The sequence below is a fragment of the Cercospora beticola genome, chromosome 4 (genome assembly GCF_033473495.1).
Source record: "Cercospora beticola chromosome 4, complete sequence".
Classification (NCBI taxonomy): Eukaryota; Fungi; Ascomycota; class Dothideomycetes; order Mycosphaerellales; family Mycosphaerellaceae; genus Cercospora; species Cercospora beticola.
In genome coordinates, this window is record NC_088938.1 from 3,986,319 (window position 1) to 4,013,187 (window position 26,869).

At 54.0% G+C, this 26,869-nt stretch overlaps 12 protein-coding genes across 12 annotated transcripts; 7 read left to right on the plus strand and 5 right to left on the minus strand.

The window, feature by feature from the left end:
* Positions 1–75: 75 nt before the first annotated feature.
* Positions 76–556, plus strand: RHO25_007165 (uncharacterized protein; the record flags this gene model as incomplete). Its single annotated transcript, XM_065602904.1, has 2 exons — positions 76–187; positions 324–556. The coding sequence occupies 2 exons, from the start codon at positions 76–78 to the stop codon at positions 554–556; spliced, it is 345 nt and encodes a 114-aa protein (XP_065458976.1).
* Positions 557–1,614: 1,058 nt separating this feature from the next.
* RHO25_007166 (uncharacterized protein) lies at positions 1,615–3,620 on the minus strand (the record flags this gene model as incomplete). The annotated part of the gene is made up of 3 exons (XM_023597936.2): positions 1,615–2,645; positions 2,693–3,341; positions 3,396–3,620. 3 exons carry the CDS (start codon positions 3,618–3,620, stop codon positions 1,615–1,617), a joined length of 1,905 nt encoding a protein of 634 aa, XP_023452942.2.
* Positions 3,621–3,768: 148 nt separating this feature from the next.
* RHO25_007167 (uncharacterized protein) lies at positions 3,769–4,706 on the plus strand (the record flags this gene model as incomplete). Its single annotated transcript, XM_023597937.2, has 3 exons — positions 3,769–3,882; positions 3,977–4,515; positions 4,595–4,706. 3 exons carry the CDS (start codon positions 3,769–3,771, stop codon positions 4,704–4,706), a joined length of 765 nt encoding a protein of 254 aa, XP_023452949.1.
* Positions 4,707–5,530: 824 nt separating this feature from the next.
* On the minus strand, positions 5,531–6,593 carry RHO25_007168 (mitochondrial 54S ribosomal protein uL3m; the record flags this gene model as incomplete). The annotated part of the gene is made up of 2 exons (XM_023597938.2): positions 5,531–5,614; positions 5,754–6,593. 2 exons carry the CDS (start codon positions 6,591–6,593, stop codon positions 5,531–5,533), a joined length of 924 nt encoding a protein of 307 aa, XP_023452948.1.
* A 2,483-nt stretch (positions 6,594–9,076) lies between these two features.
* On the plus strand, positions 9,077–11,346 carry RHO25_007169 (uncharacterized protein; the record flags this gene model as incomplete). The annotated part of the gene is made up of 2 exons (XM_023597939.2): positions 9,077–11,119; positions 11,179–11,346. 2 exons carry the CDS (start codon positions 9,077–9,079, stop codon positions 11,344–11,346), a joined length of 2,211 nt encoding a protein of 736 aa, XP_023452947.1.
* A 449-nt stretch (positions 11,347–11,795) lies between these two features.
* RHO25_007170 (uncharacterized protein) lies at positions 11,796–12,731 on the plus strand (the record flags this gene model as incomplete). The annotated part of the gene is made up of 1 exon (XM_023597940.2): positions 11,796–12,731. One exon carries the CDS (start codon positions 11,796–11,798, stop codon positions 12,729–12,731), a length of 936 nt encoding a protein of 311 aa, XP_023452946.1.
* Positions 12,732–12,894: 163 nt separating this feature from the next.
* On the minus strand, positions 12,895–13,955 carry RHO25_007171 (uncharacterized protein; the record flags this gene model as incomplete). The annotated part of the gene is made up of 2 exons (XM_023597941.2): positions 12,895–12,993; positions 13,062–13,955. 2 exons carry the CDS (start codon positions 13,953–13,955, stop codon positions 12,895–12,897), a joined length of 993 nt encoding a protein of 330 aa, XP_023452951.1.
* A 519-nt stretch (positions 13,956–14,474) lies between these two features.
* Positions 14,475–15,108, plus strand: RHO25_007172 (uncharacterized protein; the record flags this gene model as incomplete). The annotated part of the gene is made up of 2 exons (XM_065602905.1): positions 14,475–14,509; positions 14,562–15,108. 2 exons carry the CDS (start codon positions 14,475–14,477, stop codon positions 15,106–15,108), a joined length of 582 nt encoding a protein of 193 aa, XP_065458977.1.
* A 1,377-nt stretch (positions 15,109–16,485) lies between these two features.
* Positions 16,486–17,059, minus strand: RHO25_007173 (uncharacterized protein; the record flags this gene model as incomplete). The annotated part of the gene is made up of 2 exons (XM_023597943.2): positions 16,486–16,658; positions 16,714–17,059. 2 exons carry the CDS (start codon positions 17,057–17,059, stop codon positions 16,486–16,488), a joined length of 519 nt encoding a protein of 172 aa, XP_023452283.1.
* Positions 17,060–18,432: 1,373 nt separating this feature from the next.
* On the plus strand, positions 18,433–18,741 carry RHO25_007174 (uncharacterized protein; the record flags this gene model as incomplete). Its single annotated transcript, XM_065602906.1, has 1 exon — positions 18,433–18,741. One exon carries the CDS (start codon positions 18,433–18,435, stop codon positions 18,739–18,741), a length of 309 nt encoding a protein of 102 aa, XP_065458978.1.
* Positions 18,742–19,051: 310 nt separating this feature from the next.
* Positions 19,052–20,410, plus strand: RHO25_007175 (uncharacterized protein; the record flags this gene model as incomplete). The annotated part of the gene is made up of 1 exon (XM_023597944.2): positions 19,052–20,410. One exon carries the CDS (start codon positions 19,052–19,054, stop codon positions 20,408–20,410), a length of 1,359 nt encoding a protein of 452 aa, XP_023452067.2.
* Positions 20,411–21,792: 1,382 nt separating this feature from the next.
* Positions 21,793–26,031, minus strand: RHO25_007176 (uncharacterized protein; the record flags this gene model as incomplete). The annotated part of the gene is made up of 2 exons (XM_023597945.2): positions 21,793–24,458; positions 24,555–26,031. 2 exons carry the CDS (start codon positions 26,029–26,031, stop codon positions 21,793–21,795), a joined length of 4,143 nt encoding a protein of 1,380 aa, XP_023452281.1.
* Positions 26,032–26,869: the final 838 nt, after the last annotated feature.

The window sequence follows — 26,869 nt, forward strand, 5'->3', positions numbered from 1 at the left end:
GAGTGACTGGCTCTGCCGGGCCCGTGCACGGTGCTCGACCTTGTGGCCTCCAAGTACACAAGTCCTTTCGAGAACATGACGACGCCCAACAAGAACACGGCCTGGGACGATTCAAAGCAAAGCGAAAGGCACCCGTTTCGTATTTACGTCCACAATAAAGATGGTGCCGCGATCCCCAAGGACGGAGGTACCCTAAACATGATCTTCAGCATATAACTCTTCTCGAAGCAGGACTGGCCAGCATCAGCTGGCGCACCAGACGAAGCGATTTAGCGGTATGTTGTCGGATAGGTAAGGTCCTGGTTCTACTACAGTCTCGGGAGAACAAGAGAAGAAGGATAGAGACAAAGGCCGTGCAAAAAAGGCGGCGATTAAAGCAGAAGAGGACCCGAAGAATCCCGTGGAGATCGAAAACCTATATAGAGCACCCAAGAAGCGCACGTTCCCGTTTAGAGACAGCCCCAACAAGCGCGCGAAGACCGAGGAGACCGACGAGAGGAAGCCCGAAGAGAAAGACCTGCTATATCCCACGGGAGCGCCGCGACATCAGCTATAGCTAGCTAACTTCTATTCGCCATACTCTGCCGACACGTACTAGGCGTCTAGACTATTACTATTCGCCAAACGCGCAATGTTCTTTCACTCCAGTCTTGTAAAGGAGCTATACTTCCTCCTCCTATACATCGTTGCAAAAGCTGGAGTTGATAGGCTACAGAGCGCCGAGGATCTCGATAGTAGAGAGCTTGTCAATGCCGTGCGCAGACGCTTGGGAGCGGCTGAGCTTGATCACGACTTTATGGAGGCAATGAGCAACGCTAGCAAGCTATATGGCCGCCTCTGAGAGTGTGAGAGAGCAGTCTACAATGATGCGGTCGAGACTTACGCTGCCAAATACGTTGAAGGTTACGAAGCACATGGCCGTACGCTCGCTGCGATGCTACCTGCTATACGCTCTTTATTAGAAGAGGTAGAGAGCATGCAAGCCAAGCTATCGGCGACACGTTAGCTTGTTCACAATGCCTTCCCGGATCTTGTATCGTTGATCTACTATTTGGTATCTACTCTAGCTTACCCGGATGATAGGTTCGAACAGCAGGAGCACTGCAAATCCGCACTATCAAGACTAGACGACGAATCGGTGTGAGTCGAGAACATCATAACAACAGTGGTTAGAATAGGTCCAGATTGGTTGCTTTTGGAGCATACTAAAGCGAAAAGTTGGGAGAGCACACCAAACATTTCATTCCTGCTTCTTCCATGGCGCACTGACGTTTGACGGTCAAGAGGAGGAGCAAATCTTGGATGTCGTCGCCAAGAGCGCAGTGTCCTTAGAGAACGAGTTGGAAATACTCAAGTGCTTGAACCAAGTCGGGGCAAATTGGCTAAAATCGTCCCGATTCCAGCTGTCTCCAGATACACCTCAATCTACTCAGAATAAATCCATTCTGCCGTGCGAAGCTGAGTCTCAAGTCTCTGGATATATATTTGCATAGCCTTGCGAAATGCGTATGTAGTGATACACTATAATATGTACAATTGCTTCGCACAAAGCCAGCGAATCTGCCCACACGGACACCTGGAAACGCGCCATCCATCTTTGCCAGGATTGAAAATTCACCACATAAACCTCTGCAGCTTCCCTGGCTCACTAGGCCACTCGAACGTCCAATTCAAGAAAATGTACCCCGTAGCCGCGTTTATGACCAAGAACCATACCGTCTCTACCACGACTCGATAATCGTATACCTTCAGCACAGCGCTCCAACTCTTCTCTTTGGCAACCTGCTTATCTCGAGTCTCGTTGACCGCATACAATGGCAAGTGCATCCGCCACATGATGAACGGAATGATGCAATATCTCGGCTCGACCAAGGGGGCGCTGCACAGCGTTAGAGCTGTTGTCGCGAGATTGACCAAGATGAAAGACACCATTGGTGTGCTTTTTCCATCTGGAATGTGCGAAGGGTCTCGTGAGGCGTCCGTGAGGGCATTGTGTTTCAGGTTATCTCTTGTGGTGTCGTTGGCGCTCGCTGCACGAGTCTGGGATCGGCTTCTGTTGTCTTTCGCGGTGAGACCCATGTTGCTGTAGGGAGCTTCTCCCCGTGATGAGATGCAGGCCCAAGCTGTGAGGACGTAGATTGGTGCTGCAAGGTAGCGAACCCACTGAGGTCGGAGCAGCCTTTTGAACACGTAGAAGACGTAGTGTCGGTTGTCAGCCAGCATGAATGGGTGGACGAGGGTGTTGAAATGCACGATTGCTAGGGCGAATATCGTGAAGGCGAGTACCAGGTACGCTCGGGGCAAGAAGTTGCGGCGTTTGAACACGAGTAGTGGCTCCAGGGGCAAGACCTGCCCAATTCTGGAGACCAGTGTGAGAGCACCCATCATGAAGTGCGGTAAGAGCAGGGGCCACGAGAAGAACGTGATGAACGGCCAGATATAGAGCATCTGGGGCAGGTTGATGGTGGCGATGTGATTGCTCTTGTCGCCTAGAACAACGCCCCCGTTCCATAGGATGAAGCTCGCGAATACGGCGATCAAAGTCAGGTATGGTGACAGTGCGAGCCCGATACTCATGATACGTTTCGGTTGGGTGGCGGCTTTTAGACCACAGGCGGCGATGGACACGATAGTGCGGATGTAGTCTGTGTCCAGTCAGCTCTCGCCCTAGCCGATCGTATTGTATGCTAACCTTCAATGAACGCATCGCGGACGGGGGGATCGTAGATCACATTCATTTTCCAGCTCGTCTTCGCCACGCTCCAAGTCGAGTCGCCAAAACCCTCAGCCCTCTTGTACATCGACTGTTTGACAACGCGATGACCTTGATCGAGCTCAATGACTAACTTCAATGCCAAAGGTGCGACAGCAACCCAGAAAATGTTAGTCTGTCTGAAGGACAGGCTCGCAACTCCCAGGATAACTTGCAGCAGTGCATCGACAGGGGAGAAGTCTCTCTTGTCAATGCATCGCAGGAAGAACCAGTAGAAGGTCGTCCATGATAGCGTAGATGCTATATCGGTGTAGTAGAGGGCTGAGAAGAAGAAGAGCGGCGGAAAGAGAACAATGTTCAGCGAGCTGTGCACAGCCAGCAGGCCACTGAGGTAACCTGTCTGGCCATTGGCTTTCCGTCGAACAGTGTATGTGGCTACGAGAGCCAGCAACAATGCGACCAAGCATCCGGCATTGACAGCTCTCAAAGATCCCACCTCACAGCCAAGAAGAGGTTGAACGAGATAGGAGATCAAATAGAGGCCAGGTGGAGTCGTGAGCTTGGGATCCCAGATGTGCCATCTTCCTGCGCAGTAATGTTGTGCTTGCGGTATATGAAAGATCTCGTCCTGCAAGAGACAGTGAGATGAAAGTACTTACCTTCAATGCAGCGACGTACGTACCAGATAGGGCTCCTGGACAGTACTGTCGACTGCTTTGAACCAGATTGCAAGAGGTGCGAGCAGAGATGCCACTGCAGTCGCCATGTTGTTCCTCGACAGAGTCTTGTAAGCGTCCGCAATGGTGACGCTGATCGATCTCTTCACACCCTTCGGACATTCGCCCGAGAGTGTGATGTCGTTGGAAGCAGAGACCAGGACCGGGGAGGAAAGTGGTGCACATGTCATGGTCTTGGCGTCGGACTGTGATTGGCTGCGCGTGACACGAAACGGACGAGACGCGCTCCAAGAAACACATCCCACTTGCGACTCGGAACACTTCTGCATCAGCGACGAACTTCTTCGGCTTGCTGTCAGATATGCACCAAGACACACGATGGCCCTCCCACTCCCTCCCGGCCTCACGCCAAACGAAGTCGGTTTTCTCTGCGAAATGGAACTCGTCACGGTGATCCCCCGCCAAAGACTCGAAGGACTGGAGCTGCTAGGAGTGAGTTGAAATCCTACCTAGCCAACAGCGTAAGAGGCTGGCACAAATACTCTTCTCCTCGTCGTTCAATCACTGACTTAGCCTGTACATATAGGGCCCTACAGAACGCCTCAACCCACCATTCCCAGCCCAACTCCCCCTCTGGCTCGCCCTCCTTCTCAAACGCCAAAAACGAGCCAATATCTCCCCACCACCCTGGCTCTCGCCTTCCTCTCTCCAATCCATTCTCGAATTCGAGACCGATCCCAGACTCGCGGGCGCATTAGCACCGGGTCCCGACCTCCCAGAATCCACAGGCGTCAGTCTCCCCAACGAACCCTACCTCAAACACGAGAGCTTGGAGATCAGCAGTCCTTTCATAAAAGACAGCAGTACAAGTCGAGCGCAACAAGAACGTCTACCATATCATTGGAATGAGCTTGGGTTCTTATTACTCACGCATGCGAGCGATGATTTCGAGGATCCGGATACTGTGAGGAGACTGTTACGAGATTTGAGGGAAGTGAGAATGAGTAAATTGAGGAAAGGTTTCAAGGCTTTAGAAGCAGGTGCTGGATTGAAGGTTAATGGAGTTGGAGGGATGGAAGTTGCAGAGATCAGAGGGTTTGTGGGAGGTGTGGTGGACGGGCTGAGGTGAGTAGAATCGGGAGATCTCCCGCCTGGGTTGATTCCTCGTGATGTCCGGGATTGACTGACGATGGTATATTTGCAGAAAGCTGAACCAGCCACGCGAGGATGCACAAAAGGAGCAGGAAGCCGATGGCCAGGATGCTCTGGGTGGGAGCGGGAACTACCAGGACGATGATGACGATATGGAACTATAGCATTTGCGAATGAACGGCAATATCGCGAGGCTCTGACTGGAAGGTTTCGAAAAAGTAGCGGACGCGACGTTCCACGATACGCCCTGTGCACAGCATCCCGTCTGCTACAAGTTGATGACGACTCGATGCTTTTGTAGGACGGGAAGTACAAGCAAGATGCACCAAACCGTCCGCACACGTTGCTTGGGCCAAAAAGCGGCGGCCCAGAATCGTAGAGCATGCGTGCCTCGATCAAGACGGGAGACAATTAGCGGGAGGTTGGACTCCGGTACGAAACGAATACACACAACCTCTCCGAGGAGCTTTCCGCTTCATCATTTGTTACATCGTCTGCATATATACTTTACATCTTTGCGAAACTGTACGACACCTGCCACGCGTGGTCATCAACACTGATACAGTCGTACAAACGGCCTCGTCCTACAGGCCGCTCCAGAACGCAGACCGGCTCGGCTCAGCCTTCTTCAGCCTCTAGCATCTGTGTTGCAATAGCCGAAGTCGCACAAGACGGGGACGCCGACACGCAGTGGCCCGAGAATACGGACTGTTTCGCGACGTCCGCGCGCGGGAAACTCTAAGCGCGGGTCGTATTTCATACGCGTTTACAGCTTTCCTTCGCGGCTGTCGCGCGGCAAGTGAAAATGATCCTGGCTCGATACCGGTGGGCCGCTTCGGCCGTGGCTTGAATTTCTTGTGGCATGCATTGCAGATTTCGCTACACATTCGCTTGGAAGCCGGCTCGCTTCCTATGGGATTTGCTCCACAATGTTGGGTTTATTTTTGTCCAACCTGTTGCTGCTGCGCTGCGAATTCCATGTGCTGGTTCATGCCTCCATTGGAGGAGGTGCCGGAGTTTCGCCTTGTCTGATCCAAGTAGAAATTCCAACATTGGGGTCCACATCTGGCCACTGGGAGTCATTAGCATAGTCTTAGCATATCTCTGAGAGTGGCAGTTCGCAGTCCTCATTGGATCGAGGCCGAGCGAGGATTTCGCTCCACTTCCATTTCTTTCGCAGGGGGAAAGCCTTGCAGCAAGAGGTAACTTACGTCTTTCTTGATCGCGTCCTGAATCTTGACAATCGAATTTCGAGGGCCAGGAACCGCGCCGTGAACGACCACAATGCCATTCTCCGGGTCAACTTTCATGACTTTGAGGTTTTGAACCGTATGTCTTTCCGCTCCCATGCGTCCAGCCATCTTCTTTCCGGGTAGAACCCTCGAACCAGAACCTTGCGAGGCACCGGCAGAACCCATCGCACGATGCGTCAAACTGGTACCGTGCGAGGCAGGCTGACCGCCGAATCCCCACCGCTTCATGCCACCTGCAAAACCCATACCGCGTGTCACACCGCGTGCGTCGATGTATTGTCCTTCTTGAAACAAATCGGCTGAAATGACCGATCCGACTTTCGGTAGGCCTTCCTCGTTCTTCACGCGAAACTCGGCGACTTCTTTCTTGATCGGTACTCCTTGTGCTGCGAAATGCCCTCTTTCAGGCCGCGTCACGTTTCGTGCCTCTTTTGTTCCAAAGCCAACCTGGACAGCCCAGTAGCCATGTATCTCCCGTCGTTTGTGACTGATGACCTGGCATCTATCCAACTGTAGCACTGTGCAGGCTTCGCGTTTTGCTGTCGTAGGATTGTATATGCCGGTCATGCCCTTCTTGATTGCTATCGCGCCTGTGCGAAGCGGGAAGTTGTGTTTTCTCCTCTCGAAAGCGGCTTTGGCACTTGCTTGGAGCGTTGGTAGATTCTTGCCATGATTGAATTTGTGTACTTTCTTTGGAGGTGCTATCGAACGTATGGTGCGGATGAACTGGCGGGATATTGCTGGACACAGGAATCTTGGTGGTAGCGCGAGGGCTATTGATGATGGTTTGGGAGGCATCGCAGTGGTGATGTCTATTGTGCACGCCCAATGGTGATGTTGCGTGTCGCAGCTGCTGAGGGTGCACTGCGGAGGGCTCCGGGGGTTCCACGACTTTTGCACACACAAGAGCACTTCGATGCAGCTGTTGGCAGGTTGGCTGGCAGAGCAGGACTCACTCTATGTAAGCAGGAAGCACTTTCTGCGACGACTTTCTCATCTCATCCGACTGCATTAGAAGACATTCTCATTCTCAAGCTGTTTTGAACCACTCGCTAATCGTCTTTTCTACAACCTTACGTTCATTCATGCAAATCACTACCAAATCGAAGGTTCTAACATGCACATATCGACCATGAAATGGTGTGACCTTGCTGCAAGATGTCGCAGTTGTATCGCAGCCCTTGATCTCGAGACGTTGAGCTTGGGCGGCAGTGCGTCTGTTGCTGAATGCAACCATCCATGCACATCGAAGCGGCAGCCGCGGGTGGAAGCTCCCAATCTTTTCTCTCCCGGTGCTCTTCCCCGTGAAGAACCAACGCAGATGCACGTGGACAAGACAACCTGGTGTTGTCCGCCTCGTTCAATGGACAGCTCATCGATGACATTTCTTGGCCATGGTTATCTGAATCGTCAGAAGCTCCTACGATCGCGTCAAGGCGCCTAGCCACCGTTCAGAATCTCACCGCGGCAAGCAAAGCTGCCCGAATTCATGATTGCAGCACACTGGCGAACTCACGTGTGCAGATCCGCAGCGCTGCTGCAGCCAGCTGCACCACAATTTACCGTTGGAAAGGTAGCTCCAACAACGGCAACTTCCACCTTTGCACGGCCTTAGTTGCGTATGCATACCATGCCTTCTATAGCAGATCAAGAGCCCTTCATCGGCAATTTTCGATCCGCAATCGCGAATTGTTCGTCTATCAGATACGAAGACACCCTTCTTCAAGCCACACCTTATAGCTTCGACATTTATTCACGCCCCTCTGCTGCTCATGGCTCAGATTGGGCATCGTCGGCTTGATCGGGCGAAGTGCTTTCCGACAGTCTGGAAACGAGACTGACGGTGCGGCTGAATGGTGTCTTTTCGATCTTTCTGGCAACGTGACTGGTTGCGTTGAAGCACTCCGTCACAGGGTGCATCGCGATCAGGCCATCCGCTGCTCAAAGTCGCTGTTCTCCTGTTCCTCATCGCTGCGAGATGTTGTCCTGCGCAAGTACCAGCGAGTCAAGACAGCATACAACTGCTGCACGATACGATGGCCATCCACGCTGTCGGTGTTCGCGCCGCAGGTGACTGCATAGAGGGTGAAATAAGGCACAGCTCCGCGAAGCCGTGCCGTCGCGGAACACGCATGACAGGGCCGCCTCCCCACTCTTTTACGCAATTTTGTAGAATTGAATTCAGAGCTCGACCGGGGTGCTCGACGTGCTAGGCGCGCGAGCTCGGCAGGTCACCCATGCACGCCATTATCATTCGTTGGCGTGGCGCCTGCAACGACACACAGCTGCAGAGACGCCAGACAGAGCTCTCAGCAGCAGCAGAACGTCGTTGACATTAGACCTGTTTGACCGTGCGGGTGTAGCGATGGGGGAATGCGGCACCGCCGTTACCAACGTGGCACAGGACAGGCCTGATAAGCGCGTGGCACCCCTTCTCATCCTGGTTGCTCGCCCACCACATCTGATAACCCGCGCTAGCGCCGCTATGCTGGCCGAAAGCAGGCCGCCCGGGGATGGGTGTGCTGTGCCTCGAGCGTGTATGCTCCACGCTGGTTCGCGAGGTGTTGGATGTCGAGGGCACTGCAGCTGCGCGGCCGACGGGCGGCTCGGAGGAATCAGAGAGCGCATGCACGCGGCCGTCACGAAAGAGGCGCCACTCGCGCCAGCAGCGCCGCCCGTGGCCTGCCACTGGCAGCCAGGACGGCGCGCGGGTGGAACTCGACATGCGCGACGGCCCTCTTCGTGAACTCAAACTAGGCGCTGGGAGCACGCTAGACCTAGCCGCCCTGCGCGCAAGCGGAACACGCACCATCTCTGCCCGCCCACTTTCTCCTCATCTTTTCGTCTGTTTCTGTCCACCACAACATATCCAGCGCCCGCTCCTTGCATCACACGGACTGCCCGCAGGAAACACAGATCGCCTGGGCAGCGAGGAAGCGCGGGCCGATCTTTGGCATTCTTCGACGAGATCCGGCATTCAATCCCATCCGCTGCATTGACCCACTCCATCTTCCGCAGTGGGCATTGAGCTGCGCATATCCTCAGCAACCCGAACATATTAGCCGATGTTAAGCGCATTCGCGCTTCCTCGTGGAACCATCAAGCGTTGGGTCTCGTAACCGGTGGTGCTTTTCGATTGGCAAGGCCCGAACCCGCGCTGACGACGGTCGACTCACTTCCTGCACAAGCACATCACCACACCGCTGCTCCATGCTACATGACTTGCTTCCAGTTGTTGCGGCCCGAACAAGTAATCATTGGCCACGCAGGCAAGTACTGCTATGCGGGACGACGTCGGTATCCTCAACCGGCCGCCCGTGATTGAGCATCGACCAAATGGGCTGCCACCAGCGGTCGACAATGCACCAGCCAAAGGTTTCACTGCCGTAAATAACGGCGAACCCCATCCATCGTCGTCGTTCCGACCTGACGGCCTTGGGCCCAGACCCATCACACTTCCACCCGTGGAGCACCGAAGCCATGCTGGTGGCGACTACAACCCGATCACAAGCGCGTACCAGTCGCACAGCTGGAGGCCCACAGAACCACCGGCGATGGTCCAGGCCCAAGAAGATACACCACGCGCTTCGATTGAAGACGTCTCAGCGAACAAACGCAAACGAGCGGACTCACCTGCGGAAGACCATCGTGATTCACAAAGGGGCGAGCGCGTGGTCAGAGAAGGCTCAAAGTCACCGAAGCGGCGCATGGTCAACGGCAGCACCGAACACGAGCAAGCGTCTGAATCTCGTCCCAGCCGCGATGGTCATGAGGGGCTTGAAGACCCTACTGAACAACCGCGATTACCCACTCCAGAAGAACGAGCTGGAGTCAGCGCCCCGCCTCCTGCCCCACGCCCAGAAGTGGAAGCTGAACTGAGAGCTCAAGTGCAACAACATTTCGCTGCCGAAGCTCAAGCGCGGCCTGAGGGGGAGTCTCCGCAAGGAGAGAATCTGGCGCAACAGCAATCGCATCCTTTCTCCCCGGATCAGCCTCTAGCCTCGGAAGATAAGACTAAGCGGAAGAGGAACTTTAGTAACCGAACTAAGACCGGGTGTCATACATGCCGCTCGAGAAAGAAGAAGTGTGACGAAAACCGACCCCATTGTCAGAACTGTTTGCGTGGAGGGTTCCCGTGTGCGGGTTACGGCCCAAAACCTGCGGGGGGACTAAAACCACTTACGGGAAGAAATGCTCAAGCGCCTCTTCAATCAAAGCACCACGAAATCTATACGCCGGTCAGTGGTCAACCATATGGATTCGATCGAGGCCTTTATGGAGAGGGTCCGCATCATCCGCAACCCGTACCAGCGAGTGCAGATCGATACGCTTTGCCCCAGCCTAAACCCCTCGATCCCAGTCCATCACGCTACGCTGGACCGCATGTACCGATCGACCCTCGTCCGCCGTTGAATCCCGAAGTCTGGCATCACAGACACCCATCGCAGCATAGTGAGCGACGCGAATTGCCCCCTGCTCCGTCACACTATCCACCTCCTGAGCCATTGCCTCCACCGCCTGCGCCTGTCTTTGGCAATAGTTACGCTGCACCACCACCTCCGCCACCGCCCTACCGCAACTATCCTCATGCGCCACACGTTGATCCGTGGCAGGCGCAGCATCCGCACGTCTATCCTCCCCACCCACCGAACCCACCGACTGTAATCAGCTCGCGCGCAAGTGTGATATCTTCCGGAAGTGGGTCACATAGGACTGGGTTGCCTTCTTATTTACAGAGTTCGGCTGTCCACGCGACAGCACGAGACAAAATGCTCCGAGGCGAGCGCTATCCGCATTTCGACGACCCTGCTCTACGCAGTGAGCGCAACTCGTGCCGAAAAGCGGTCGAGGCATACAACGAGTCCTGCAAAGCCGTCAACCCCTCCTCGGACGCCGAGCAAGAGAGAAACTTCCTCGCAATTTACGAGCCTAAAGAACGAGCTTGGGAAATGCGAAATTCGAGAGCATGGGAACATGGGCCAAAGGGCAGCGTTGGCTCGCACTCGTTGGTGGAAACCCCTTTCAACTGTGAATTCGGTTACAACATTCATCTGGGCAGAGAAGTTCTTATCCAACAGAACTGCACAATGCAGGATGCGAGCATAATCTATATTGGCGACCGAACGATTGTCGGACCTAATGTCAAGTTCTACTGCCTTACCACGAGCGTAGATGCACAGCAGAGAAAGGGCAGCCGAGGCGAATTCCAGGCTGGTCCCATCAGAGTCGAAGAGGATGTGGTCATTCACGCGGACTGTATCATTTTACCTTTTAGGACGATAGGCAAAGGTGCCGTCGTCGGTGCTGGATCGGTGGTGACGAGGGTAAGCATAGGCAACACCACGAGTAATCCCGATGCGCAGCTAATCATGTCTCTCTGCAGGACGTCAAGCCATATACTGTCGTTGCTGGAAATCCTGCAAAACCTATTCGAAAGCGAAAGATCGAGTCGGGTCCGAATGCGGATCGACATTGTGATGAGATACAAGAACAAAACGAGGCGATGCTTAAGAAGCTGCTTGCTAATGAAGTGATACCCAGAGACGATTAATCGTTGTACGCGCATTATATTAGACCTTTGTACAGGAGAAGCATTTTCTGCGTGTGTATGCCTTCAGGAGCTTGACGGAGGATTGTGAGAGGGTGAGATTCTGCTGTTTGCAGATGGTTTCTCAGAGAATGATAGGCGACTGAGCTGCTAGTTCAGCTGAACTGTTTGCGATCCATAGTTGGGACGCCAACAAATTGAGAAGCAGCTGAGACTAGTATCCCATTTCATTCGAGAACCGCGACAATCAAATACCCTTCTCGCATGCCCGATGGCTTTGTTTCTACTTTGCTGAAGTCGTGAACTGCCAAGCACGATACGGGCGGGCCGAAGATCCCCGATCTGACGCGTTCGTGCCGCGACACGCGATGTCATCGGATCCCTCAATTCCCTAAATCGAGACACGTTCTCCTCCAGAACACGCTTCCAGATCATCAACAACGACAACGACAATGCTTGCCTTCGTGCCCTCGTCGCCGTCTGACTACACGTACGCGCCGCCAGTCTCATCTCCGCTTGCGCCTCTCAGCACGAACATCTATGGCACGCGTCCGCGCCACAGCAACTACATGAACGCTCACGAACCCGACGCGAAGCACACCAACTCCTCCTCGTCCAAGAAAGCGTCGCGCTATTCCGAGAACAATGCCGCACCTTCATCGCCTTCTTTCCTATCTTCCGTCCCGCGCTCCGAAGCCTCAAAACCTCAACCCACGAACTTCTCCGCTAGCATAACCACGCCACCAACAACCTCGAAACTCCCTTTCTCTCAACGCTCTATCAAACGTAATCCACTTCAACAAGCATCGTCCTCTTCAACTCTTCAGACCGCGCGTAGGAACAATTACCTTCGCAAAATCTCAGCGCAACGCGACGACAAACGCTTCGAGTCCCGAGGAGAAGATCTCATGCGATTGGATTTCTTATCGCGACAGCGTGCGTGGGAAGCTGATCGCGCGAGGGAAGCGGAGAAGGCGGCTTGGGGTGAGGGAATTCTTGAAGAGGAAGAGGAGGCATACGAAGATGAGGAGTATGATCTTCCTGTCACGAGTCAAATGGGTGCTTCGGCGTGGGGAAGCTCGGGGATAGGAGAAGAAGATGAGGTCGAAGAGTTCGTGAGGGATGAGGGGAGAGAATTGGAGGCTCTGTTGGAGATCATGCCGAGAGACGACGATGCGATGGAGGAGGATGGCGGTGGAGACGAGACGAGCTTGTGGTCGGACGATGCGGATTACGACGAGCTGTTTGAGGAGATGTTGTTAAGCCAGCAGAACCAAGAAGGCATGGGACACAATGTCACGGGGAGTGCGATGTTGTCGTCACAGGCGATGCCGGATATGCAACAGCAGCAACATGATGGCGGAGAAGACGAGATGGACATGTCATGAGCACGGAATGCTCTCTGTATGGCTTTGAATACTTTTAGCGAGGCGTTGGTGGCGAATCATGATCGACTGGGAACTGTGTACAGAATGCTGCAAAGATGGCGGCTAGGTCCAAGTACAGATTTGTTTGATGGAAGGGTATCACGAATGCCAATAAGAAGAATGGTTATTGGGTGGGACACCCGCCTTCCAGATCTCCCAAGGCTTCTTGCGCGGCAGACATGTCTCCAACGAGATCTGTAGGTGGCGAGCCCTCCGCTTGCATCTGTGATCAAAAATTAGTCGTGTATTCATGGCCGTGCGATGCACTTCGAGGACCGAGGAGGTACGTACCTTCTGCATCCGCTCCACGATATACTCTCGGTCGTCCTCGTTGTTATCGCTATACTCCTTCCTCTCAAACCTCTCCACAATCTCCTTGACGAGCGTCTGCTGTGTTTGATACCTCGTCAAATCCTCCTTTGAAATCTTGTCCTTGTTCTTCTCCAAGTACTCCGGATACTTATCATGCAATTCTTTCATTGGATCGTAAAGAATTTCCTTATTCGTCAAATGTGCCATCATGTTCATGAGCATGCTGTTGAACCCTTCTTCGCCTCCTTCCCCGCCCTCTGTCAACTCACGCATCATTTGCGCCAGCAGGTCTTCTTCAGACATATTTTGCGATGTGGATTGTTTAGCTGTGCTGTCGGAAGCCTGCATTCGCTCCATCGTTTTGCGAATGCTGTCTTGGAAGTTGTCCTGCTTGCCACCGGCTCTCTTGGGCGCAGCTGATGAAGATGCTCCTGCCCCTGCTCCTGCTGTTGCTGGCTTCGCTTTGCTTTGTTCGGGCGAGACTACTTTCGCGGCCTCTCGTAGATGCTCTCCAGCTTGTGCATCTGACCCTGCGGCTCCGGCTGCTATGAGCTCCTGCATCATCTTCTCAAATTCGGCCTGCATTTCAGGATTCGAGTCCAGCTCTCCTATGAGACCTTTCATGCCAGCTTCCAGCTGTGCTGCAAAGTCTGCCTCGGAGCCTGCATCGTGACTGACTACAGGTGGTCGGCCTGGCCCTGAGGGTGCTGGCGTGGATGTAGAGGCGGCTGGTGCTGTTGCTGGAGCGGCCTTCGCGGGCTCGGAGACCTTCGCATTTTGGAAGCTGTCAAGCACATCGTCCAGGTCGTCCAAGTCATCCTCGTCTGGATCAGGTGCTGTCGCCGCCGGTGGTACTGGTTGTTTCTCGGCCATGGTGCGTCGTGACTCGTGATGTGAAGTCGTACAGCGGGGTCCCCTCGTGTCGCCAGAACCGTTTCGCTGACGCTGTCGCTCGACAACAACACTGCTTGTTGGCTAATGCTGCTGAATGAGTCTTCTCAAGTGGTATAGATGACTATTTCGTGTCTGTGTTGGTTCCGAAATCACAACAAGATCGTGAATTGCACATGCCTGCCTCGGTAAGGTTTGGCCCCACCTTCCTTGCTTGAATCGCGCTTGCCCTTGGCGTGCATGGTTCTCGCCGGAAAGCGCCTGTGCGGCGTCTTCGTGAAAGTGAAGTCGCGTTCTGTGCTACCACCTGCCAACTTCACTTCTGTGCTTCACTTTGGCGTGTGCGGTCGCGAGGCGCGCTGTTGCCTTGGTCGCGCGGAGTACATAAGAAGCTGTGTTGCCCTCCGATCCTCGAGGATACCCGACAAACTTCACGCTGCAGCTTCCCACCTTTCTCGCCCGAAACAACCACGAACAAGCACAGACGCACACACCACAATCATGTCGCTCACCATCGCGCGTCTGCAAGAAGAGCGGTAGGATGACCCGAGCCAGTTCTATCTCGCCGCAGCTACTAACAGGTGGCAGCAAGCAATGGCGCAGAGATCACCCCTTCGGCTTCGTCGCCCGCCCGATGAAGAACGGCCCAGCCCTCGACCTCAAGAGATGGGACTGTGCGATACCCGGCAAGGACAAGACGATCTGGGAGGGTGGTTTGTTCAAGCTCGAGATGCTCTTTCCCGATGGTATGTACAACGAGGCCGCGTGCGAGCAGTATCGGCACATCAAGCCACCACCGGCTCGAATGCTAGACCAAGAGCATCTCGACACACGGAAGCTGACACGTGCACGAACAGAGTATCCCACCAAGCCACCGAAGTGCAAGTTCGTACCGCCGCTCTTCCACCCCAACGTCTACCCCTCCGGCACCGTCTGCTTGTCGATCCTGAACGAAGAAGAAGGCTGGAAGCCCGCCATTACAATCAAGGAGATCCTTCTTGGCATTCAAATGCTGCTCGACGAAGTCAATCCTGACTCGCCAGCTCAGGCAGATGCGTACAACCTGTTCAAGAAGGATCGTGCTGCGTACGAGAAGCGTATCCGTCAGGTCGTCAAGGACAACCCGGCTCCTTAGTACTTGGCTTGGGGCTTCCAGGGTGAACCAAAGGATTTGCTCCTGCTCCTGATCTTCGCCTTCTACTTTGCAGTCATTGCATACGTTGTCTACGGCTCTTACAAATTTTGGCGTTGCACTCAGTGCACTGGTAACGCCTGCGTGTGCCTACACGCCTCGGAGTGTCCGAACTATCGCGAATTTGTGAAGAAGGTCCGCTCCCAAGGCTTCGACATGTGAGTTCCATCTCGACTGTTGGGCATACTTTACCTCACGGCCTACTGATGCACTGAACAGGGAGAGATGTGGCAAGGTTCTCCTCCACCGTCCGTGGTGCTACTTCCTCTACTGCTTTTAGGGAAGTTTGATCGATAAGATTAGCGTTGGAGTTTGGAGGGAGGAAGACGAGACTACGAAGAACATGCATTAACGAAAGACTTCCCGACGTGGCTCAAATGCCTCCAAAATGAGAAAAGACAATGATACCCACTTCCTGTCACCAGTGCCAGCTCCGTCGAGCCCATTTGATATCCCCACAATCCGGTGCGGCCGAAACCGGATTGTCTGAGACAGACCATTCTCCGCCCGATGTTCTCCGCAGGATCTTGTTGCATATCGACCACCAAGCCACATGCACTCTCTTCCAACTTCCCCTTCCCAGCAACAGCGATTGCCAATTGCGATCATTGCAGAAGGCAGCCACAAAAGCTTCCTTCTAAACTTTTAAATCCTTACCGGCATCATTCCTTATACCAGACTTCACGTTCTGTGTCTTGCCAAGATATAGAACAGCACAGCACCCGCTTGGCGGGCATCAAAGCCACTTTCTCTGACGCAAAAGTGAAGCCTTGAAAGTGGGATTGGACAGCGCATATGCTGCGGTTGTTGCGGAGGTTTTGCGGCGCGGTGAGGCTGATAAGGTCTTGTTTCGATCATTATTGCATGTCAGAAGGTTGGATTGAGGTCCGAGCATGTACGGTCATGGCGAATGCCAAGCACCCGATGAGGGTGAGCAACGACCGAGTGTGTGACGAGGATGCATGAGGTTTCTTGGCTTGCGTGTGCTCTGATGCTGTGGAAATTCTTCGATGGGATCGATGACAAATGATGGCAAAGTGAAATCGATTGCAAGATAGGTCAGAGAAGGTGCTGGTTCATTTCTGTCATTTGTTGTAGAACTATTCTGTTGTTGGGTCTTCTGGTGTCGTGAGAGAAGTTGTGATCAAATCACTCTTCCCAGATCCTCCTTCGTGTTTTTGTTTCTGGCAACGAGGCCGGCAGGGTATACTATGTTGCAACAAACGCCAGCAGTGAAAAACATCACTCCGAACACGCTGAATCCGCTCAACAATGAGAAATCGTAACGCCGTGATATGGGGTGGATTCCGAGCGTGATCGTCACTCCGGGATTGCGTGACAGCTGACTTCAGAGCTACTCCTACTGCTGGTTGGAGAGGAGCTTCCACTACCTCCGCAGTCGCCGCAGGTCAGCTTGAGGGCACTTCCACTGCCTTCGCAGCTCATACAACTGCGCTCTTGCACTATACGGCCAACGCCGAGACATGTGTCGCCTTGTCATCGAAGTTAGCATATTGCAATCCGAGATGGTAACTGCAGGGGGCTTACAGTTCATGTTTCCGCAACCGTTCTTCTCTGCATGACAGTCGACGCAAGATATAGTCTTTGATGCTTTGCCTGTTGCTTTGCAGAAACCACAGGGCTTGTTCACGTTCCCTTCTCCTGAACAGCGTTGACAAGGCTCGAGAGGAACGTCTACGAGCAGTAGTGGAGAATGAATATGGGAGGGAGGTAGGTTGGCGCCGTGTTGCATGGAGTTCCTTCGGGTGTTCTCCTTTGTCTGGAAGCTGTCGTTGCGCTCGGCAGCGTGAGGTCGGAAGTCGTTCAGGGCTTGTTCAAACGTTTTGGCGTCGAGGACCTCTTGCGTTGCGAGGTGTCTTTCGTGCATAGACATGATGTATGCTTGACAGTCGAGTGTTGCTTGAAGAAGTGCTTTTTGATCCTTTATCTAATCGAGAGTTGTGGCGGAGCGGGAGGACGACGTCTTTTGTGCCCTTGGGATTGCAATTTCCCGGTCTCCGGAGTGCTTGGCTGTTTCTTAGATCGAGTAAATCAAGATCTTTAACTTCTAGGCGTATGCAAAAGTGAGAATGCCAGAAACTCTACTCGGATAGGTGCAGGAAGCACACTCTTTAAGACCACAGCCAAGTGCCGAGCCATGATGGAATGGCTGCGACCCAAAGGATGTTCCACGACTGGTAACAAAGTGATCGACGTCCAGGGTCGATAGGACAAGCACCCGCTAGGTGGCCCATCCCGCGCCAGGTTCCGCCTTGTTCGTTATCGGCGAATGAGAAAGTATCATGAATAGCACCAAGATGTCAGCGAAAAAGCAATGGAGGACCCTATCGAGCTGCGCGGCGAGGCACTAGGAGGTAGGCTGCCAGGTACGATGTTCCAGAATTGTTTCGCAACTCATGGCTGTGAAGCCAGCGAGTCGCGAGTTGCTAGATCTACGTAGAATCGAAGTGAGTATGTGTTCTGGTGTCATCGACAACATTGCGGCTCGTCTTGACAGATTATACTGTTCAGTGGGACGTGTCAAGGCCTCCACACATACTGATCAATGAGACAATCGCTCCATTGAGACCTAACCGCATTGCGACCAGAGACACTATTCTCCCACTCTGTCCACGTCAGCAAGCAGCGAAGTACGATAGGCTGAAGGGCTGCAATTCAGGGTCTGCCGGCGCGGACAGCCGTACAGCACACCGCCGCTCCGCGAGAGCACAAATGCTGGTTGCATAGCGGGTCACGTTGTCTGACATTCGCCGTGGTCATTGCAACGGCATCGCAGCTCTGGCTCTGGCTCTGGTTGTGGTGGTAATGCCAATGGGCTTGGCAGGCAGTCGCAGTCTGTGATCAAGCTCGAAGCAGAGCAGAGCGGAGACGACTCTCGAAGACAGATCGGCTCAAGGCTTCTCAGGAGAGACTGAGGGACATTTCTCCCGATGATGTCGACTTTGACTCCTTCGACGACACGACCTCAGCCTCGGCCTCCAACGATCGCCCATGATGATGTTTCCAGCGACACGCGAGGGCTGCATGTAACCGATTGTGCCTGGCGTGCAAAGCTCAAAAAGGCTAGGCACAAGGAGGTTAGCAGAAAGTGGCTTGTTGGAGTCCGATGCGTGCGTCGCGTGGAAAGGCGGATGGTTCGTAGCGACTCAGGTCTCAGAGCGATGACCGCAGAGGAGGCTCTCGCGAGCAGCGGAGAGTCAGAGGTGTGGTTGTTCGGCCACTCGGCTCATCGGCGCACGACTTCCGATGCTCGAGCGTCATCGGTCAGCCCCAAACTTCCCAATCCTTTTGTCGTTGACACGAGGAACACCAGAAAATCCTGCGCAGCGTGCCATTGCCGGGCCACAGGCATATTCCTGCTCAGCCGAATGGAGCGATGAGGTCCATAGCATCGCCGCTGCGATCGGCGGTCCAGACGCTTTCTCGGCAGCCCACGAGCTGGACATGTCGGCAATGTCTCCTCTCCCGATCTCGACCCCAACGACAAATCGTGTCGAGTATACGGCAAGAGATCACGCGATCGAGAGGCGTACGATTCTCTTCCACCCAATCTGAAGCTTCACAGGCTGGCAAACGAGCATGGCGCGACCGAATACAGGACCGCATCCAGGACCCAAGGGAGAGGCGTCGAGTAGCCATCGCTGCAACAATTATATTTTTGACGGGGTGTGCGGCATTGGCCTTCAGTGAACAAGCACGGCACGTGTACATCGGAGCGCAAAGAACCGGGAGAGTAGCGGTTTGCCTGTTTCTCAACATTCAGGACTACCGGAAGATATTGAAGCGTGAGGACTGGGACAATCCAGAGTTTCAAAAGGACATTGCGGCATGCCACAAGAGGTGTGCACTGCGGACACTGCGGGCGATGGAGCAGAATGGATCGATATTCATCAAGCTCGGACAGCATCTCACGTCGCTGAATTATTTGCTACCCAGCGAGTGGTGTGATACCTTCATACCCCTGCAGGACAAATGTCCGGTATCGAGTTACGGCAGCATTGAAGAGATGGTATACCATGACACGGGCAAGAGACTAGAAGACTACTTCTCAGAGTTTGCGGCCGAGCCCATAGGAGCAGCGTCACTGGCACAGGTACACATAGCGCGGCTGAAGGAGAACGGGGAGAAGGTAGCGGTCAAGGTGCAGCACCCCGGACTTGACGAATGGGCAGCACTGGATATGTGGTTGACTACCAACACTTTCCGGACATTACGATATTGGTTCCCAAACTACGACCTGACATGGCTCAGCGACGAAATGGAAGTATCGTTACCGCAAGAGCTAGATTTCCGACAAGAAGGAAAGAACGCCAAGAAGATGAAAGATTACTTCTCAAAGATCAAAGGGACGCCTTTGATCATACCAGAAGTATACTCTGCAGAACGAAGGATCCTAGTCATGGAGTATATCACAGGCCATCGACCCGATGATCTCGAATTCCTCGATGCCAACGGAATTAGCCGCGACGAAGTCTCCGCCGCTTTAGCCAACATCTTCAACGAAATGATCTTCGGCAAGAACGCTCCCTTACACTGTGACCCTCACGGTGGTAACATGGCCATTCGCCTCAATCCCAACAAACGCAAACCTCGAAACTTCGATGTAATCCTATATGACCACGGCCTCTACCGAGATATTCCAGACCATCTCCGCAAAGCCTACGCACACATGTGGCTCGCCGTGCTCGACACCGACATCCCTCGGATGCGAAAATACGCCTACGAAATCGCCGGGATAGGTGATGAAGACTTCCCCATCTTCGCCTCGGCCGTCACAGGACGCGACTACGGCGTCGTAGAGCGAGGCGTCGCAGCACAACATCGCAACGATGAAGAAAAACGTAGTCTGTCCGAGCAAATGGGCCAGGACCTGGTTGAGAAAATCGTGGGACTTCTAGGTCGTGTGCCGAGGGTCATCCTTCTCATTTTGAAAACCAATGACTTGACCCGGAGCCTCGATGAGAATCTTCATACAACGCAAGGACCTATGCGTTCGTTCATGATTCTTGCCCGATATGCTGCGCGATGCGTGTGGGAAGAACAGAAAGAGAGTATTTCGGGAAGTGTATTCTGGCCAAAGAATTTTTTCACTTTATCATTCGGACTTCTGGAGTATACGAAGGTTGTACTGAAGTTGAGAATTTATGAGTATTATCTTTCCGCGAGGAGGAGGTTAGGCTTGCAGAATCCGGCGACTCTTCAGGAGATGCAGCAGCAGCAGTAGAAACTCGAATGAGGAAATTACGCGTCCTGTGCTTTTGGCGTGGGCTGAGACTCGTGAAGTCAGCTGAGTTTGCAACATGTTTCCATCGCAAGCGATGATTTGTGTGTAAGGGAAGGAACTTAAGTGGCGTGTAGGCATGGATTGAACTGTACATAGAGAAAGAAAGAGAGAGAGCGCCAAATTTCAAGAGCTTTGAGATCGATCCCACAGCGCCGTGGTTCTAAGGTGTTCGTCCTCACGCATACTCGACGTTTCGGCAATTTGCACCATTTCGCTAATGGGCTTCCAAGTGAATAATCACAAATCCGACAGAATAAGACACGTTGAATGGAAGATGTAATTCTCACCATAAACTCTCATTGATATTTATACATACACAACAGCCACCCCAAAAAAATGCTGCAAGTCCGTTCTCTGCGCACGATGCCAAAAGTCAACTACATCCCGCGTGTAGGAAGAAAGCAGGAGAGGATGAAACTTCGGATCATTATCGACGTCGAACTCAAAGTCTTCGCCTCTTCTCCAGAAACGGCGCTTTCTCCTGGTCTTCTATACACAGCAGCAACATTTCATACACAGTCAAGCTCAAGTACCCATGCAGATGAGTTGGACTCCGAAATCATTCCGCAAAACCAGGCGCGACCCGTCCGTATGCTATACAATCCGTCAATTTCATACATTGGTGCGCTTGACCATCGCTCGAGAGCGTCCACAATCTCAATCGTAATATACTTTGTTGCCACATGAGAATCGTAGATGAAAGATTTGAGTTGAGAAGAGCGTGGTGGGTATCGATCGGGTATCCATCTTCCTTCCGTACACATACAATGGCGAACCTCCCAGATTTTTTGCCCGTCCTCCACGGGATTTTCATTTTCTCTTCTCCCCAAAATGCAGAAATATGCAGCTCTTGAAAAGTTCGGCGGAAATTGTCCAGTCATGCCAATTCCCAGCCTCGAGCCCTTCCCCCTTGCCTCTTCCCTCTCAATACTTCTATCAGTATGCAGCAGCAGCAAAGACAAACGCTCAGAACTCCAAAATTCAGAAGCACACGAAAGCAGTAGAATGCGAGCCTATGCAAGATACATGTTCTGCTCTCTGCCTCCGGACGATGCATCCGAAAAGTATGCTGTGTGCGTTAACGCTCATTCCAAAATGCCAAAATGCTTCCAAGGGGGTATCGCAACCATAAACAAGAAGCGAAGTAGAGCAGAGTATGAGTGCAGTGACTCTCGATGGGAAGGTCGTTTGTTTTGGTATGTGTGCCGTCATATGTTTTTTCATTCTTGACATATGCTCGGCCAGCCTTCATGTCATAAAGTCGTGATCGAAAGGTCATGTAGTTAAAAGGTTGTAATTGAGAGATGCTGCTGATTCGAGCATCACTCCTCTTTAATGTCGAGCGATCGTCGACTTTGCTCGTCACTGCTGTCGCGCGTTTTGACCTTCTTCATGGTGTTATTAGAACCACTTCGGGAGGACTTCCTCGAGCGATGAGAATGGCCAGTGCCACGTCGTTCCTTCTGAATCGGCAGAGCCTTTGCGGGCGACTTCCGACGAGACATGACAAGGCCTCCGTCACTATCAGAGTCTGAGTCAAATTCATCCTCGCCGTCACTGGTGGTAGTCGCCTCCTCATCTGGAGTATAGCCTTCATCGTAGCGATCTCCGTTGGGTATATCTTGCTGGTTGGGATTCAGAGTATCATCTGACGACTCCTTCCGGTCTGTATCGACGTCTGGCTCTCCGGGCTCGACAGATGAAGCTTCAGACAAGACCGAAGGAATCGATGGATTACTAATCGACATCGAGACTGCCGAGCCAAGATCAGAAGAGCTGGACATAAGAGCGGGAGGCAGCTGACTGGTAGCTCCATGAGGACTTGCGGATTCATCAGGTGTTGCAGGCGTGGATAATTCGGTAAGTGATGGCACTTGGGAGTTTTGTCGTGTTCGATTGTGGTCATCTGGACTTGTTGGACATGTCCTGCCATCGAAAGGGCTTGGTGAGCTTCTCCTGCCCGGTGCAGTGATATCCGACCTGTCGGCTTGTTGTTGCTCATTGTGCTCGTTGATTCGCTTCCTAATGTGTTCCTGATGTGCACGTTGCCACTCTTCTGGCGTAGACTCGATCGCTTGCCGATTGCCCGATGCAGGCCGTGAGATATTACGATAGGCCTCAAGCCGTCCAGCCGAGGCGATAGAACTACTAGAGCTCAAGCGAGACAGTATTCCAGTTCCTGGCTGCAAGTGTTGGTGGTCCGAAGTCACTGACTGAGGGCGCGAAGATGCGGGGCTGTTGTGTGCGCTTGATTGAGGGGTGGATTCGCCGCGAAGAGATTCGGGCTGCTGTACGTGACCTGATGCTGTAGCACCACTCACAGCCACACTTGCTTCGGCGTGCGGGTCGGAGCCTTGCACCGACCCTCGATCAGAGCCACGCTCACTGGAGATGCCTCGCCGGTTCAATGACCTCTGTCTACTTTTCGCACGGACACGCTCTATGATGCGCGCAGTGCCTCCGAGAAGGCCGCCCAAGTGACTGCCGCCAGGTGTCGCGAGTGCGGTTGGCGTTCCAGGTAGACCAGGCGAAGGCGGTCGCGATTCTTCTTTGATTCCTCTGCGATAGCTGGACTCCGTCACCGTGCGCATGGAATCTGCAGCAGATGCTACAGTCATGGCACGGTGCGGCGGACTTGGACGAGAAGTCGTCCGAGTGAGGCGATTGCTCGCGTCACTGCTACCATTCAGCCGTGGAATGATCTTATCGTGCTTCTGTTGCTCCGGGCTGGCAGCCACACTCTTAGACAGTGGATGCTCGCCGTGTTGCGATGCCTTCAAGGCCGAGAGAAGGTCTTCATGGCCACGAAGACTTTGCCGCCGAGCGTCCTGGCTGATGGTACTACTAGATGAGTGTGCAGAGGGCACTGGCGAGCCAGCATTCGATTGGCCACGCGCTCTTGTCCTTCCTGTAATGGTGTCCGCAATTGTTGTTCCAATCTTCGTCACCGCCGATTTGGCGCGATCCAACAAGTTGAGAGGCACGACGGCCGTCTTGAGTTCTTCGTTCGTGATCTCGATCTTCCTGTGTCCCAGTTGGTGTGCAGGGTCAGACTCCTCGAACCATCTGGGTTTGTTGTGGATGTCCGCAATCACCCAAGGATGGTAGCGAATTTCATCCAGCGTGATGCGCTTGCGTGGATCCTTGATGAGCAGCCTGTGTAACAAATCTAGCAGGTCCTCGCCCAGATCCTCATAGACGAATTCTAGCTCGTCGCGTTTGCGATTCCATTGAGGCGAGTAGCCCCTTCCGTGCGATGATGGCCGAGACTTGGGCTTGCTATCCACTGGGAGAAGTCGCTGGGCCGGAATATACACTTCCTCCTCTGCAATGCTTCTCATCACAACGTACTCACTATCGACAAAAGGAGTACGAGCGAAGAGCATACAGAACAGCGTGATACCCAGAGCCCAGATGTCGATGGCTTTGGTCACGGGCAGCGGCTCATCCAAAGGGTCGGTTGAGCAGAGCTCAGGCGCGTAGAATGCAGGCGTGCCTACAGTCTTGGCTAGCTCTTTCGCTTCGTCGTCCAGGTCTGTGGCCTCTGCCTCGCTGACATCCTCGCCCTCGCCATTGTGCACAGGTCGGCCAAGGTATGAGACACCAAAATCAGAGATCTTCACGCGGTTGTCGTGAGAGGCGAGAAGATTGGGTGGCTTGATATCGCGATGGATGATGCCCTGATAATGCAAGTACAAGAGTCCGAGTACGGTGTCCCTAAAAGCGCAGCGGATCTGGTCAATCGTCATGATCGGAACGTACTCCAGCTCGGTATCAAGATCGGAGTCCAGGACCTCGTGAGCCAAGTCCGACAATCCTTCTACGCTGCCATGTTGCGAGCCTCGTAGACTATTTGGCAGACTGGCATCTCGAGAGGATGGACCAGAGATTGGGTCGTACGGCCCGTACATGGTGCCCTCCAAGCCGCTCAAGTCGAACTCCACATTACGTGAAGGTGGCTGCGCTTCGCTCACAGGTGACATGGTTTCTGGTTCCGGTGTCAGTATCAAGAACCGAGTCGGACGTGCGACGGTGGTGTCGAGGGTGGGCATCAAGGGCGAGGGAGTGCATGAAATGCGCCTACCTGCACCAGTGTCTAGCCACTGTTTCGGCTGTTGTGACGCTTGTTGCGCGAGCGGTGCGCTCATCTCGCCCGTGATGGACGAGATGCGCGATAATCGATCCTCTTCGGACTCCTCGCTCATCTCATCGCCAGCCAGCTCAATGCTCCAAGCCTCCGGGGCCTCGTCTGCTCCTCGCCGCATACGTCGGAACGTTCGCAGCTGTCGTCTCCTCTGTTTATCGAGACGTTTCTTGGCCTCCTCCAGGACGGCTCGGTCCTGCGCTGCTAGGACTTCATCGTGCTTTCCGGTCTTCGCTTCACGGCTTTCTCTCTCATACCGTCGCGCCTCCACCATTGCGATCTCTTTCGGTGCCTTTTTCCTCCAATTGATCTCGCCCTTCTCGACCCATTCGAGCACAATGTACACTTTCTTGCGGGTTGGGTCATCAATGACTTCGAGCAAGGCTACCACGTTGGGATGGCGGGCCTTTTTCAAGATGGCGACCTCTTTCTTGACCTTGTCCTCGGTAGTACCAAGGCGGCCCAGCTTTCGTCTCTTGGAAAAGCGCTCCACAATCTTGATTGCCACGTAGGTTCCGTTAGAATGCAGGTCGCGACCAAGTTTGACTTTGCCATGTGTCCCTCTGCCGAGCTCGTCCATAATCTCGTAATGATTGATGAGCTTGCGACCCGAGATGGGGTCCACATCAACGTCTGCGACATGCGTTTCTTTCGGAACATGCCTCTGCGTATGATGCAGAAACGGACTCGGATACGTTGCCGACGAGGAGTCGGAATGGAAGGCGGGCGCCGACGGCGGACCAGCATTACTGAACAGGCCGAAGTTGGGAGTCACGAGGGGTGAGTTGGTCGCCGACCGGGACGTGCTCTGGTGATGCGATGCTATTGCCGTTGCAAAGTTGGCCACGGGCGAGTACAGTCCTGGACCCCTTCCCCGCAGGTGAGATGGGGTGTAATAGGTCCCGTGATATTGATTGTGTAGGGCGGCGAAGGTCTGATCGGGATACGTGGGGCCCAGAGACTTCAAGACTGGACGAGCTGGCTTGACCGTTGCCGCACTGTCGGTGCTCTCGATGCTCAAACTGGACGCCTTTTGCTGAGGCGTCGGGCGGGGAGATAGCTGGGGCTGCGGCAGCGACAGTGATCCGAGACCTTGGACGTAGCCTGGAGCGGTGGCGTCGGTGGAGCTAGTGCTGACAGCCGTCGAGGCATGCGGGCTGTTGGGTGCTCGTGGGCTTCGCGGTCTCTGGTCGGGTGCGGCGGTGGGCTGCGGGGTGAAGTAATCGTTCACGGCCACTCCATTGGTCGCGTGCATCGTCGTCGCTTCCGTCGTTCGCGGTGTGGTGACGTTGACAGCGGGGGGAGGAGCCTCGGAGCGCGGAGTCTCCATATCGCTGCTTCCGCCATTCTGTCCATGTGCTTCCAGCACGAGCGTGCCATCCTCTTCGTTGTTCTTGGGCGCGGAATCGGAGGACATCCTCAACGCAGGCGCTCGCGGAGCCGGGTCGCTGTGCGCAGATCGACCCTCCAGCAAACAGTCTACCCGCACTTGCTTCTGCTAGACATTGAACGGCCTGCTTCAGATGGCTGATGGGCGCCGTCGCCTTATCATCGTAGACGCCCGTGCTTGGCGGGCGAGTTTTGTTGAGTGCCGGGGTTTCGCAGGGCTTCACGGTGACGGGCTGGTGCGTCAGGCAGTGTCGTACGGCGCGCCTCTGCGGTGGGACGGCGACGTTTGCGGGCGGCGTCGCGGTGGGTGGGTGTTGCTGATAAGAGATTCACTGACTCGAGGCGCGGTAGGGGAGTAGTAAGGCCGGCGGAGTTATGAGGGTTCTCGCAGCGCGGCGACGAGCCAGGTGCTCCTCTACATACTTTCGCTGCGGGGCTAGGGTTGTACCAATCAGCCCGCGCTCAGCGGGCTTGGCTGCCACGATTTTAGCGGTCGATTCAACAACTCATCCGCAGCAGTCATCACTTGTTTGCCGGCTGGCTCTAGGGAATGCATCGGACGCACGCAGGCGAGTAGAGACGACCGCATCCACGTGGACCCCTGCGACAGCACGAGACAGAAGCGTTGGGTTCGCTGCCCAAATCACCCTCGACGGCGTGCTCTTCTATCGTCATCTGCAGCGCTTTGTTGGGCAGTCGGCACAAAGAGGGCCCCATACAGAGCGCACCACGGCAACGGCAATGGGACGGCCAAGCGAAGATGCAGCTGCTTGCTATGCGCACTGCTGGTCGTTGTCATGAGCACAGCGCGATGCAGGCTCCATTTCCCAGCGCAGTGCAGCATACTCTGCATCACTGGTGCCATT